The sequence below is a fragment of the Felis catus genome, chromosome A2 (genome assembly GCF_018350175.1).
Source record: "Felis catus isolate Fca126 chromosome A2, F.catus_Fca126_mat1.0, whole genome shotgun sequence".
NCBI lineage: Eukaryota > Metazoa > Chordata > Mammalia > Carnivora > Felidae > Felis > Felis catus.
The window spans coordinates 53,930,891-53,945,981 of NC_058369.1; the positions used below are offsets into that span (position 1 = coordinate 53,930,891).

Sequence of the window (15,091 nt, forward strand, 5' to 3'; positions counted from 1 at the left end):
TATACGGAAAATCATTTAATTGTATATTTAAACATAATTAAGTGATGAATTTTAGATTATGTGAATTGTCTCAATGAAAGAAGTTAAAAAAAAACACTTGAGTGCTTATTCTGCATAAAGTACCACCTTCACTGAATTGCATTATCTCTGTGACCCTCTCAACCTGAGGTTGTCATTCAGACCATCCCTATGAGTCACGTTAATGTAGCATTTATTTATTTCAAATTTTTTTTAATGTTTATTTATTTTTGACAGAGAAAGAGAGACAGAGCATGAGCGGAGGAGGGGCAGAGAGAGAGGGAGACACAGAATCTGAAACAGGCTCCAGGCTCTGAGCTGTCAGCACAGAGCCCAACACTGGGCTCGAACTCACAGACCGCAAGATCATGACCTGAGCAGAAGTCGGATGCTCAACCGACTGAGCCACCCAGGTGCCCCTATTTATTTATTTTTTAAGTTTATTTATTTTGAGAGAGACAGAGACAGTGGGAGCAGGGAGGAGAGAGAGGGGGAGAGAGAGGGAGACACAGAACCCGAAGCAGGCTTCAGGCTCTGAGCTATCAGCACAGAGCCTGATGCGGGGCCCAAACCCACAAACCGTGAGGTCATGACCTGAGCTGAAGTGGGACACTTAACTGACTGAGCCACCCAGGTGCCCCCAGATTTTAAGTAATCTCTACACCCAACATGGGGCTCAAACTCACAACCCCATGATCAATAATCACATGCTCTACTGAGCCAGCCAGGCACCTACAGAAAAGGCTCTACAGAACCTTTTCATCTTTTTTCATCTGTCCTCCAGCACAGAGCTTTGCACTTAGTAAATGCTACTTTGAGGTTTGTTAAATAAAGATGTAATGGGACACTATAAAATGGACGTTTGCTTTGGGGGGTGGCAGGGATGTGGCCAGTTTTCCCATTCTCTGGTCAAAATTCAACTCTCTCTCTAAAAACTAAAACTGGCTCACTAATGTGGAAACAACCCACTAGCCCTGCAGCATATTCCACCCTACAACAAAGGTAGTTTCCCTAACAATTTATTTTTCATTTATTCAATCAATTTTATTTTCAAATTATACCTTAAAATGGCAATTGGTAATTGAGACTTAGTAACTTGCGATTTTTTTGTTGTTGTTGCTTGGTGAGTTCTTTCTAAGGTAAACGTTTCAGTATTTGTGCTACATTATGATGCCTGTATTAAGAACAGCACAAAACTTAAAAACTTTAACAATGGGGTCAAGGTGCATGAGCCAGAAGCTGATACTCTGAAACAAAATGGCAGGCAGATAATCACAGGTTATCAATTGGATGCTGGGGTCCAATCTCTAATTACTAAAAGCCAGCACAGAGTCATCAAGAACACATGATGACAAAAGTAACTTACTGTTATCTTTTTTCAGTAAAAAGACTAATTGCCTATTATTAGCTGCCTATTATACCCTGTAATATCTTTTCTTACATTTTTGGCTGCAAACTCTTTGATTGCTTCCTACATAACAACTGTGTAATTCCATTTTTATTGAAAGAGAACTGAAAGTCTAATCTTTCCTTAAGCAAGATTGATAGAAATCTGCTTTGTATAATTGAGAGTTGACAAAAGATTTTTTTTCAACTTCAAATCATATTTTATTATTGGAAAAGTCATTTACATTTTTAGGTTTCTTGTCACATAATTTATTTTTTAAAAAATCTCAAAACATGTTCTAGTACATTCAGCAACAAAGATCTACCAGTGTTACACATATTAAGAAAACCTCTATCATGTTTCTAGTTGGACTAAAATCTATATGCCTGTGTTTAATGGAGCTCTTAACTTACTTAAGTACAAAGTAAGGTATAAAAACTGAGTTTGAAAACTTCAAACAATTTTAAGACAGACTTAATTTTTCATGATTTTCCCAAAGCCAGTCATGATATTTATTTAACTTATGGTCTTCAGGGTGCACCTGGAAGAAATACAACACATTAGGAGACAGAAGTTAGTCAGAAATACATTTTTAAAATGGGCCTTTCAAAGGTACAGTAGGGGAACAATACCTTATTGTAATATTCCTGCAAATTATAACCTTTAACCTAATTAGATTCATGAGTGCTTAAAACTCTATCTTACATTAAGGCAATCCTTCACAAAGTACTTTCCAATTTAGTACTGATCTTTAACATGACCTAGCACGTGGGTTGGGGACAACATGAGTCAAGTATTAATAGGCCATTTTTCAGGAGAAGGTTATAGACCCTGAGAGTTATCACAATAAATGGTGGAGCAGGGATGGGCTTAGCCAGATCTACTGGCTGAATGCTTCAGGGTGAGTCAGACTAAGAGGGCAGTGTACCATGCCACCTGGAAGTACCCACCAGCTGCCAGGACACCCGCTGGATGTCTGTGGACAGGGGACACTCATTTGAATGGGTAGCTGAAGTAGGGCCCAGTTACTGTTAAAGCAGTCTGGGACCACTAGGAGAAACCCCCACAAGCATATATTCCAAGTCCAAACCTGCCTGCTTTCCTTCAGTGGTGTCATTTTTGAAGGCTAATATGACTATGACAGGAGAAGAACCACATCAGGCTTAGAGACCACACATGAATGGGAATGACATTACAGGGCCAGAAGTGATAAACTGCTGGAGGTCAGTCAGAGGCCATACCAAGGAGTCTTTACGGAGGTGGGAGTGTCTACAGATCCTCTCCCTTCTGCCAACAGCCCCATGCCACCATTGCCCCTCAAGCCTGGAACAAAACTAGTTGTGATGGTGGCAGCACATGTGCCCAAGAAACAGTTTTGGCTATTGGATGGGTGTATTTTGTCTCAGACAAAATGTGCTGGAGATGTTATGGCTGGGGGTGGGCCTCACCTGCTTCCACTCATTGACGCAAAAAATTCGGTAAGAATCATTGCCATATTTGCCAATCCCATGAAGCTCAATCGGGTACCTCCACTGCTTTGTCAGATATTCATCTGCAAAGATAAAACCTCACTTATCAGGTCAGCTTCTTAGAAAAGATACTTTCCCCAAATATGTAGTGATGCAGAGCTGGATGGTGAGAAGGGCAGGAAGGGACAGCAAAGAGTCTTTCCTAACAACCCCAGTTCTGATGGCTTTCTTCTGAATTCCCACAACACCCCTGTCTAAACCTCTCACCTGCCACTTAGTAACTATTGTGATTTTGTGCTGTGCTAACTAGACAGAGGTAAAGTCCCTGAGGTCAACGGGGCCTTCTGCTTTGCTGACTTCTTCATCCTTCCTAGATGGCCTGCCCCAGTGCTGAGCAAAGATTTACTGCTTGGGTCAGTGGGAGACTATAGTTTGGGGCAAGTGGATTGTTTTTACATGCTTTTAGCCCTTGAGCTGAATGACCTCTATTAATATAGCATCCTAGAACATTAAAGTTTAAGGTTTGACTCTCTTAAATAGGCATAGTTTATGTTCTTTCCTTTGGGTATATGGGAAAGTACCTGAGAACTTGATAATGGTTTTTGCTCGAAGATCATAGAGACCAAGAGGTTTAAGAAGTTCTGACACATCTCTCCAGTCTGCGGTTCTTGCTACCTCAGCTGAAGGGTACTTCTCTAGAAACTCCCAGAGTACGGGGATTGCCATTTTACCTGGGAAGTAAAAGTAACTGTGATTACAAGCCTCCTGATGGGTTGTTTTTAAGTTCAGGTATTTCCTCTCTAGAAATCTCGTACAGAGGGTTTTTTGTTTTCCTTTTTAAATCCCTGATGAGAAGCCATTACTTGAACTGGTAACCACCTTCAGAGTCAATAACCAACACTCTTGATGATTTGGCTAAGAGTTTAAAAAAAAATTTTTTTTTTTTTTAACATTTATTTATTTTGAGACAGAGAGAGACAGAGCATGTACGGGGGAGGGTCAGAGAGAGGGAGACACAGAATCTGAAGCAGGCTCCAGGCTCTGAGCTGTCAGCACAGAGCTGGATGCAGGGCTCGAACTCACAAACCACGAGATCACGACCTGAGCCGAAGTCGACCGCTCAACCGACTGAGCCACCCAGGCGCCCTGATTTGGCTAAGAGTTTAAATTATGCTGATACCTGGCCTTGAATGATATTAATTTTCTTTTTTTTTTTAATTTTTTTTGAATGCTTATTTATTTTTGAGAGAGAGAGAGACAGAGACAGAGCATGAGTGGGGAAGGGGCAGAGAGAAAGAGAGACACAGAATCCGAAGCAGGCTCCAGACTCTGAGCTGTCAGCACAGTGCCTGACGCGGGGCTTGAACTCACGAACCGTGAGATCATGACCTGAGCCGAAGTCGGACACTCAACCGACTGAGCCACCCAGGCGCCCCGCATGGTATTAGTTTTCAAATAATCCAGTCATCAGATAACTAGTATAAAAGCATACAGAACACAAAGTGCCAATGACATTAAAGAAAGCATTCAATGAAAAAGAAATGCTTTTACACATGACAGAGGGTGGAAGAATGTTAAGTAACTGATTTTCACTATGACCAAAACTAGTTTGGAAGTAGAAAATAAATGACAATCTATCTGTTCCTTAGTGTGAAAAAGGCTTTAGCTGTCATCTAGTCTAACTTCCTCATAGCTGAAGAGCTGCAGGGCTGCAAGAAGTCCTTGCCTGAGGTCACACAGACTCAAAGTTAAACTTGAACCCAGGGCTCCTAATCAATCCAGTGTTCTTTCTCCTCATCGCACTGTCTCTAAGATAAAGATTAAAATAATCCACAAACCTGAGGTCCGATTGAGAAATATAGTAGCGATGAGGAGCTTCCATGGATCATGGAAAAGTGTTTCTTGGATGAGGTTAAAAGGTGACCGAGGAGGTGTCCACTTCTTAAAGGCTTTGCGTCGTGGGGGGCTAAGGGCTAAACAAACACACTGCATCAGAGCTGAACATCTGAAACAGACTTAAAATAGGATTTTCTGATTGGGAAAGGGATACCTTCTTTGTTATATTTGCTGGAAAAATATAGGCTTGTTTTCCTTTTTTCTATTTGTGTCCGTGGAATGGTATCTTCTGAAAAGGAAGGGTGAACATTGTTTATAGAAGCTATGGCTTAGGCTAAAGAAATACTCAGGGGTACAAATAACAATAACACACTACTATTATAAAGCATTTAGTACGTGCCAGGTACTGCTCTAAGCAAAGCACTTTACAAAAATTAACCAATTTAATACTATGGACCTACAAGCTAGGTACTATTTACTTTTACCTTACAGATAAGGAAACGGAGGTACAGAGAAACTAAGTAAACTGCTCAGGGTCACATAGCTAGTGACAGAGTTGAAATTCAAATCCAGGCAGTCTGGCTCCTGAGTCCATAACTTTGACCACTGTGTTACACTAGTATTCTAAGACATGCTCAGAGTTCTTAGTACTGAAAAATTAGAATATGGAATATTTTAAATTAGGACATACTTGTACAATGTGGTCATTAAACCATTTTGAGACGATATCATGAATAGCTTCCCCCATGTTCTTAACTTTTAAATAAAAACGCAATATTCTACATATGATCCCAATAAAAAAAGAAAAAAAAAGATTAGAATGTAAAAAACCAAACCAGTATAATGGTTATTGCTAATTGTTCTTTTCTCCTTTAATTTTCTATATTTTCCAAAATTTCTGTGGTGAACACTTTACGCTTAAAGAAAGGACCCAGACAAAACAGAACCTGCTGAAAAACCTGATTTGGACCTTGGAATACTGACCACTGTCTACTGGGAAGCTCGGTTAATTTAAGAAAGACCATTTGACCAGCATTATTGGGCTTCCCAAGTTTTTAAAATCATCACATTTAATACTCTCCGTAAGGTTACCCACTAAATTTGAATGTCTGTTAATAATATCTTGCCATTTGTATAGCGTGAGCCATCTTTTTCACTTCTCCTTTTACTTTGTAATATTCTTGATGTGAAACACAGGACTGGTGAGGATTATTACCTCCATTTTATAGATAAACAAACTAAGGCTTAGAAATTAAACAACCATCCTGGGGTGTCTGGCTGGCTCAGTCAGGAAGAGCATGAGACTCTTGATCTCAGGGTCATGAGTTTTTGAGCTTCACGTTGGGCACAGAAATTACTTTTTTTAAAAAAAAATTTTTTTCAACGTTTTTATTTATTTTTGGGACAGAGAGAGACAGAGCATGAACGGGGGAGGGGCAGAGAGAGAGGGAGACACAGAATCGGAAACAGGCTCCAGGCTCCGAGCCATCAGCCCAGAGCCTGACGCGGGGCTCGAACTCACGGACTGCGAGATCGTGACCTGGCTGAAGTCGGACGCTTAACCGACTGCGCCACCCAGGCGCCCCCAGAAATTACTTTTTTAAATGTTTATTATTTAAAAAAAAATTTTTTTTGTAACGTTTATTTATTTTTGAGACAGAGAGAGACAGAGTATGAACAGGGGAGGGGCAGAGAGAGAGGGAGACACAGAATCTGAAACAGGCTCCAGGCTCTGAGCTGTCAGCACAGAGCCCGACGTGGGGCTCGAACTCACGGACCATGATGAGATCATGACCTGAGCCGAAGTCAGACGCTCAACCGACCAAGCCACCCAGGCGCCCCTAAATGTTTATTTTTGAGAGAGAGAGAGAGAGAGAGAGAGAGAGAGAGAGAGAGAGAGGCAGACAGTGCACAAGGAGGGGAGGGGCCAAAAGAGATGGAGACAGAATCAAGAGCAGGCTCTAGGCTGACAGAGCCCACACAGGGCTCCAAGCAATGAACCATGAGATCATGACCTGAGTGGAAGTTGGACACTTAACTGACTGAGCCACCCAGGCACCTAGGGCATAGAGATTACTTAATAAAAAAGTTAAAAAATAAAATAAAACAGCCATCCCAAAATGAGAGTGGGATCGACTATAGATTGGGATAGGTATCCAGCTCTCCAGATAATTAGCTGTTTTTTGCTATTCTATTTTGAATAGGCAAAGTCTAATATAAAGTCAAAAAAGAGAACAAAGGAAACTGCTCTTATTAGTTCCATTTCTTCTGTGGGCTCTTACAAATAATTATTAACTAGCCTCTTTTATTATTAGGAGACTGAAGCTCGGTTTACCTGGCAATTTCCAACTAAGCCAATGGTAAAGTCTTTACTATTCCATTGGACACCTCTTAAACTAAGGCTACTTCACCTGGTGTTGAGAGCTAGACTTCTTTACAAATAGGATACTTCCATTTGGTCAAAAAAGGATGTTTTTCATATTTTATTTACCCATTATACTAGCAATAAAGCTACATAAACCTTAAGATTCTAGGAAGCTTGAAGTCTTTAAAGGACAGGCTTGTCCTACGTATATATGAAGCACAAGGTGTATATATATAGAAGCACTTCCTAGGTATATATGGTTCAGCTTCTATTAAAAATAAAGGAATTCCAGGCACAGCAAAGACATAAAACCATGAGTAGGGCTGAGAACAGGAATCAAGTCTAACCCCGTTCCACCATTTGTCCAGGCTGTCTCCCCATAGGACTTTAAGTAAAATTCTTCTTCTTTAAAGGAGTTATTCATTATGCCATAATGGCATAATGAATATATAATACAGGGCTACTCAAAAGATCTTCTTTTTATTTCTTATTCACTGAGGTATTATAAAGGCAAAACTACTAAGCTCTGAACTCTGTATTAAGAGCATATTACAAATAATAGATGAACTATATGATTACAGTTTTGAATTATTTAGAGCTCTAAGGCATTTTAGAGAAGCATTACATTATAATAGAAGATAAAAATGACTATGATATGTACAAAATGAAATTGGAAGTCACACATCAGTGATAAGTAACAGAAGGGGTGCAAAAGAGTAGACACTGACTATTCACAACCAGTTTATGCACATCAAGATTCTTCCCCAAACCTTTTCTCAAGTGTCGCTTTTTTATTTTCCCTAAAGTTGTAATATTACTGGCTGGAAAGAAGATGGGAAGAAGGGAATGCACTGTCGGGGAGAGTCCCTGCTGTTGAACCAGGGAGAGATGGTAGCAGCTGTTAATGGCACAATTCTCCTTTGCTGGGGGTATCAAGGCAGTAGCCAGCCAGTTCCCTCTATGCCATGGGTTTGAAGATTGGTTAACAGAAGTACTAGGAACAACTGGTAGGACATATCTGATATTTGGGCCTATTTCTTCATTCTATTCCCACATCCTAACTGGGTACCGGCATGAAATATACTGTCTGGGAGTATAAACTCATCACATGTTTACCAGCTGCTTCAGCGCTCTGAATACCTTGACATATTTTCACAGAAATAGAGTCTTTCTCCGTTTGTGAGCAGTTGTCATCCATTTCAGAGCCACATTTTAAAATGTCAGTATGCAAATGTTCCTTCCTTTCCCCAGCTTCTACTTTTGTTCTTATTTCCTCAGATTCTAAAAAGGTTTCCTCACACTTCTTGCTGTGTTCTGCTTCTTCGGTTGAACATAATTTGTTTATGATGCCAGAAGTTATTTGTTCAAAACAAAAGTTTGATCCTGAACTCAGTGATTTTTCTTTTACAATTCTCTTTTCTTCATTGGTTACACTGAGGGTCTTGTTGCTTGCTCCAGCATCAGAAATGGAGAAAGTTTTATCAAGCTGACTTCTTTGCTCAACAGGTTCACTTTCAGCATCTGCCTTGTTATATTCAGATTCTCTTTTCCTATTACTTTGAGTAGACTCGGGAAGACCCTTCTGGCACCCTGTTTTAGTTTTCTTAATTTGAATTCCTTTTAAAATAGTCACCTTTCGTTTGGACTTTCTAACCTTTCTGGAGTCAACATCATTAACACCCTCATCTTCTTTAAAGTTAGATGGTCCTCTGCTATTTTGCGATTCCGAAGTACCACTTGGCAGGGGAAAGACACCTTTTCTCCACCAGCTTCGTGTCCTGAGGTTCCAGTTTGAATTGCTCCTTTCATTTTGCATTTGGGATGTCAGAGGCGCTGTGTTGTTATCTTTATGTCTGGCCTTGATGCCCCTTTTAGAAGGTACAGTAAAATCAAAATCTTCTGGTGTAAGAGAAGTCTCTCCATTTTTGTGAAGATATTTAGCAAGTGAACTTTTGGATCTGAACTTCAGTCCTTGTGGGCTAGAAAATGATATTAAAGAAAACTTATTGGTAGTAAATAAAAGTGAGTTTTACAAAGAATTGGACCACATTTCAGATTTTTAGTTAATAATTTCCAAATGTTGCTATGGGTATTTGTCATTGAAAATTTAAAAAGCACGGGGTGCCCAGGTGGCTCAGTTTGCTAAGCGTCCCACTTTTGATTTCAGCTCAGGTCATGATCAAGCCCCACGCTGGGCGTGGAGCCTGCTTAAGATTCTCTCTCTCCCTCTTCCCCTCCCCCACTTGCATGTACTCTCTTTCTCTCTCTGCCATGGGTATTTGTCATTTAAAATTAAAAAAAAGTGATAAAGTGGTACTTCTAAATAGTTTTCTCTATGATAGTATAATTTTATAAATATTTACAAACTTACAAATTTAAAGGCACCCATTTGAAGTAGAAGTATGTAGTATGTACTTGTTCCCAAATCACTTGATGTAACTAACCTGTGACACTCAAAGAACAGAATCCATAATGGCTGTTATGATAAAAATAGAAAAAAGCCAAGTTCTTGTTATGCTTTCCTGCTACCTATCTAGATAAAATGATTTGGCTGTGCTATCGGTACCACATTGTATGCTCACCTGATAAAATATACATCATATCTTCCTGCTGTTTTCCCTGATAACCTTTGCTTCACAACTCTTTCCCATCCGCATGGGACAGACTTACGGCATTCTGTCATTGTACTACCACCAATCTGACTGGAAGCAATGGATTCTTGCAGCAGGGGATTCCACTCACTGCTGTTTTTTATCATCATTTGCTTTTCATCTTTTCCCACTCTTTCCAATTCCAGAGCAACATCTTTCTTACTAAACAAACAAACAAACAAAAAACAAAAACAAAGTACAGGTGATTGGCTTACTTAAAATTTATTTTCCTCTGCTTATTCAATTTCAATCCATGACAGAGCAGGAACCATATGGACTATTTAGATTATAGGAGAGATTAAAATCAGTATGGACCAGTCTTATGCTATGTGATTACCTCTCTGTCCTGCAACATGGGTTAAAAATGATTGGAAATCTCTGTATAATCTATAGAGGTATCTAACCCAGATTGTTTTCTACAAATAGGGAAACTAAGCAAGAGTTAGTAACTAGAATTAGAACCAAGTTCTTCTGAAGTATTTTGGGGTTAATAATTTTGGGGGTTTGGGTGGGTCTTAAGAAATTATATAGTTCACATTTTAGGAATAAGGAAACTGAAGCCTGATGAAAACAGCACAAACTTTAAAGTCAGTGGACTGGGTTCAAATCGCAGCTCTTGCGATTTACCAGCTATGCGTCCAAGAGCAAGTTACTTAACCTCTTAAAGTCTCCTTTCTTCACCTGTAAAAAGGAGGTAATACTTCCTTAAAGGTAGTTCTGGGGATTAAATTTTGAAAAAAACAAATCAGTAGATAAATCATCCTAACCCCGTATCTCACATATACAAGTACTGTACTCGAAACAAGACTGTGGCTTCCTCTGGAACTTCCTATAGGACTTCCATTTTGGGGTCAGCAGCGCTGGCTGCTTAACGTGACATCTCCGACAAGGTTTTCCTGGGACCCTGCAACCCAAGCAGATCTCTCCTTGCTCCCCTTGCACAAAACCTCCCTGCTCCTTCCACCTCCCTCGTCATTTCGGGTAACGAAGTAGGGAGCACTCTAGGGCTGAACCTCACAAGAGAGCATCTGAGCCACAGCCATTGCTCCGAGTAAACTAACCCTGTGGGTCTCGAGCTCTGTCGATCCTAGGTTAGAAAGGACCACCAGCCTTCTATCCACCCCAGCCCGCTCCCATTTTATAGTTGGTGAAAATGAGTCCCGAAAGGGGACAATGACTTGCCGGAGGTCACTGGGCCGGTCTGGGTCTAGGCGCTCACTGGAAGTGACCGAGCGGGCAGCTCCGTAGTCCCGCAGGCTCGGACTCTCCATCCTAGCCGTGCCCTTCAAGGGGTCTCCGGCGGCAGCGACTGGCCAAGAGGGTACGACAACCAAGGAGTGGAGCAGAATAAGATGCGAAAGCTTCTTCAGCTCAGAGAGCAAAGCTGAAACCAAAGCCGAAGAGAGTGAACGTCAGTCAGATCCCACCGCAGCTCCCTCACCTCCCCTCAGCCACAGGCGCCATTTCCACGGCTCAGCCAATCAAATCCTTCGTCGAGGAAGACGTACCGCCTTCCGCGCGTTCAGACCAGTAGAGCGAGCGCTAGTCGCGCAGACGCCTTCTAGGCCCCGTTCCATCTTCGCTTTTGCTTCTTTCTTAAGCCTTTCCATTTAGACCTGCGCACTTGGAACTCAGCCGCGCGCACGAGGCTCACTGCGCATGTGTGTTGCCAGGGGTAGCGCAGTAACGAAAGCCGTTAGAGGAATAGGGCCTGTTACTGAGGCGGGAGGAGGGGCTTGAGGTGTGAGGGAAACCGCGATGAGGGCCGTGTTGACGTGGAGAGATAAAGCCGAGCATTGGTGAGGAGCGGGGCGGTCCGGGAGGAGCGGGAGGCCGAGCCCTGGCGGGGGTGCGGGAACCGTTGCGGGAACCCCCGTGGTTGCCAAGGGCAACGGGCCTGCGGCCTGGGCTGAAGGCACTGAACCCCGGGTCTGCGCGACTGCAGGGTCGCCCTCCCACCCCTTTGCGGATGGAGAAACTGAGGCCTGGCGCGGGAGCAAGGGGGTGTACCACGCGTGAGGTAGTGGCCTGTCGAGGCCGTTTTACACAGACAGAATCAATGTCTGGCCCTGTCCAAGTCCGTTCTGGGTTCAGTTTACACCCACGGCAGTGTTTCTCGAACGTCACGATCTTTGCCACATCCACATGTTACCCATACTCTTGTTTCCTTGGCGTTTTTTGTCTAAATTGTCTCACTTACTTTCACGCAAATATGATTTTACAAGGAAACTATTGCTCCGTATTTGAAATTCAGTACCACTTGCTTTGAGATAACTGTGAAACTTAAAGCAGCGAGAAACAAAACGGTATTATTAAGTTGTAGCTGGATACTGGCAACTCACTAGGAAGCCTTTAAGGCCCTGGTCTGTAGTCTGGAGAACTGGAAGGAAATTTATCCAGTGCCGTCAGAGAGGTGCTGGAGATGAATAGCGTCAAACCAAGACTTTCTCCTGTGCTTAATTAGAAGGCTTGAAAGAGAATCACAAGAGAATGACTTTCTCGCCTTAGGAGCGGATGTTAATGTTCTATTCCATTTTTATCATCGAAATCCATCATACAATGAAACATTTTGGGAAATGCTGACTTACTGGATCGTTCTCCTCAGCCTGACTTTAAAAATCTTCCTAGATGGTCTTTTCAAGCTTCATTGTGCAGCCTTTGTTTTGGCCACTGGAACAGGGCCCTTGCCATTCCCTCTCTGTCTTTGCTTAGTCTCTTCTGTGTGAAGCTAGCATGCCTTCTTTTCTCATTTCCTCACACTGAAATTCGAAACATTCTGTAAGGCTCCCTTCAGAGATGGTTTCTCCCTCTTCTGTATTCTGCACTAGTAACAGCTAATGCTTACTATGTGCCAGGCACTGGCTGAGAATTATGTCTTTTATCTCAGTCATTTCACAACAGCCCTCTGAGGTAGGTACTGTAATTACCTCTGTTTTACATGGAACTGAAGCACAGAGAGGGTCATTAATTTGCCAAGGTCACACAGTGAATGAGTGGTGGAGCCAGCTTTTTTCCTCACCCCAGAGCCAGTGCTGTTTGTTAGCTACTACATTAATTTTTCTTCATGTTACAGAGGCTGCAAACTCAAATGCCTGCAGGAGTCAGGCAGGCAGTATCATGGGAGGTGTTTATTTGCATCTTAAACTCACAGAATTGCCTGTCTGTCTTAGGAGTATTCTGCACCCCTTTTCTACACCCCATTTCTCTTGAAACAGATAGCCTTTGCAGTATATCTTTCACTTCTTTTAATAGAAAATTGAGCTTAAAAAATTCTTTTTACTTTTTTCTTATAAAGCTGCTGAAAACTAGCAACTGAACATTTGGCTTTGAGGTCAGGGAGTAAGAGGGAATGGCAAGGAGTGTGGCAAACTAGAGATCTCATGCTCTGCCTGAAAGGGGCAGCTGCTGCTCAGCTCCTGCCAATTACTCCCCTGCAGGAATTTGGCCTCGAGTGCTCAGATCTTCCTGTTTCCACCAGAAGCTACGGATTTTTATGTGAAATGCCCTAATTTTTAAGTGTTGGCAACTAATTTAAAAAAACTGAAATAAAACACCATGTGAGCCAAACAAAACAGTTGCTGGCCAAATACAGCCTGATTTGCTCCCAGTTTTCAACCCCAGGCATAGATTTTGTTCATTCCTCTCTTGTGGTACTTAGAATCTGTCTAGTATAAGAGTTATTTGTGAATCCGTTATCCCAGAAGTCTATAAACCCTTCAGAAGCAATGGCTACTTTTTATTCATTTCAAAGGCATATTCCAGAGCTTAGACAAATCAGTGGTTGGTGTGACTATTTGATAGATATATGTATTCATGAATTAATGAATGAGTGAAAGAATGATGAATGAAGGTTGGTTATTTGGGTTTTGGCCCATTACAGCTTTGAGAACAACTGTTTAGAATAGGCAGTGTAGGGGTTCTATAGACCAGCGATCTTGGTGGCAGCAACATATGCCAGCTGGTAGCCCAGAATAAGACAAAGCAAAACAAAAACTATTTAAAAAAAATAGGTAGTAGATCTAAGAGATCCCAAATATCTAAGATTAGTCCTCCACAACTGAACCAGCCACTGTCTCCTGGTCTGCTCTTTTGCTTCCAGTCTAACCTTCCCATGGCAGGAGGATTTCTCTTTTTTGAGTCCTGCTGCTGTGATCCATTATTCTACTTTGCATAATCCTAGATTGACTCCCATTTCCCTTCTGAATCAGATTGTGCGTTTAACTAGGTGGTCCTGTTACCATCCCTCCTCCCCCACTGCTTGCTAACATTTAAATTTATGCTTTCCAGTTCAGCTGTAATCTCCATTTTTCTATCCAAAGCTCCTTCCCAGATGCTGTCTTATTCTCTGAACTCCCTCATTTCTTCCATAAAACCACTGCTCCAGGTTTCCCTCAACCATGGTGACTTTTCTGGCTAGACTGCCTTATTCCAGTAAGGACAGTATCTGCTATTACCCTCCAGTCGCACTAGCTCATATTTAGTGAGTACTTGCTATAGGCCAGACAGTGTTTACATGCATTATTTTATTTAACCTCCACACAACCTATGAGGTTAGAATAATTACCCTATTTACAGGTGAAGAACCTGAGACTTAAAGTAACACAATTTGTCTAAGATTCCAAGCAGGTAAGTTGGGGCGGGTCAGGTTGGGCAGGATTTGGAGAGGCACCTTGACCTTGGGACTTCCTTTACAGTGGGGTGGGCACAAAGTTGGCAGAGGACAATTTGCAGGACTTGCTCTCTGTCTCTCTGCAATGTAATTTGATAATGTATCTTTCTCATAAAAGGTGGCAGATGGGTAGAGAGAGCCATCCTGTAGTGTAATAAACTCTGCATACTGGTGACTTCTCCAACCCTGGGAGTGTTCAGAGGTGGATGGCCATCCATAGGGAATTCTTGCCTTGGTGGGGGAGTTGGACTACATGACAAGTTCTAGGGTCTTTCCCAATTCTGAATTTCTGTTCTCTTGTCAACCCTGAAAATAAAGCAGCCAGTTATTTTGCCAGCAAAGTGGGTTTATTCAGGAGTAGGAGAGCAGTTGCAAGCAGGACAGCAATTGGGACAAGCAAGCTATGGTGAACCATAGGTAAGTCCAGAAAACAGAGGAGCACTCTTTTATAGAGGAAAAAGGGGAATTGGGAGGGGCTGTTATAAACAAAAAGTCCATTAAACTGGGAGCTCAAAGTGTAGTGGCTTTTTATTGGCTGAGTTGTGACAGTCTCTCATTGGCTGGGCTGTTGCTGGGCAAGGAGAAAAATCTTCCTTCATCTAGGGTGGTGGTGAGGCATAAACTTCTTCCTGTTGAGTCTTCAAAGGGCTGCAATAAACGTACACCATGAGAGCTCCCCCTTCTGGCCTCCTAGCT

At 42.0% G+C, this 15,091-nt stretch overlaps 2 protein-coding genes across 11 annotated transcripts in view; one reads left to right on the forward strand and one right to left on the reverse strand.

Annotated features, from left to right (window-relative positions):
* Positions 1-1,610: 1,610 nt before the first annotated feature.
* On the reverse strand, positions 1,611-11,368 carry MBD4 (methyl-CpG binding domain 4, DNA glycosylase). Of its 5 annotated transcripts, XM_023250043.2 has the most exons (9): positions 11,235-11,368; positions 10,909-11,110; positions 9,658-9,888; positions 8,192-9,054; positions 4,925-4,999; positions 4,713-4,847; positions 3,456-3,605; positions 2,854-2,957; positions 1,611-1,946 (listed from the first exon to the last, which is right to left on the reverse strand). In XM_023250043.2, the coding sequence occupies exons 2-9, from the start codon at positions 10,995-10,997 to the stop codon at positions 1,869-1,871; spliced, it is 1,725 nt and encodes a 574-aa protein (XP_023105811.2). In that variant the 5' UTR covers positions 10,998-11,110; positions 11,235-11,368; the 3' UTR covers positions 1,611-1,868. The 5 variants fall into 5 exon arrangements, with proteins under 5 accessions (XP_023105811.2, XP_044907919.1, XP_023105810.2 ...); XM_045051984.1 differs by lacking the exon at positions 11,235-11,368 and having other exon boundaries at positions 4,925-4,996; positions 8,216-9,054; positions 10,909-11,209; XM_023250042.2 differs by lacking the exon at positions 11,235-11,368 and having other exon boundaries at positions 8,216-9,054; positions 10,909-11,209.
* IFT122 (intraflagellar transport 122) overlaps positions 11,355-15,091 on the forward strand; it is a 72,949-nt gene continuing 69,212 nt past the window's right edge. The window contains exon 1 of one of the 6 annotated variants that reach the window (XM_003982509.5): positions 11,355-11,525. In XM_003982509.5, coding sequence (XP_003982558.1) covers positions 11,485-11,525 — 41 coding nt within the window. In that variant the 5' untranslated portion in view covers positions 11,355-11,484. Of the gene's footprint in view, positions 11,526-14,402; positions 14,813-15,091 lie in introns of those variants that run through there. The other 5 variants (XM_003982510.5, XM_023250039.2, XM_023250040.2 and 2 more) reach the window with 5 other exon arrangements.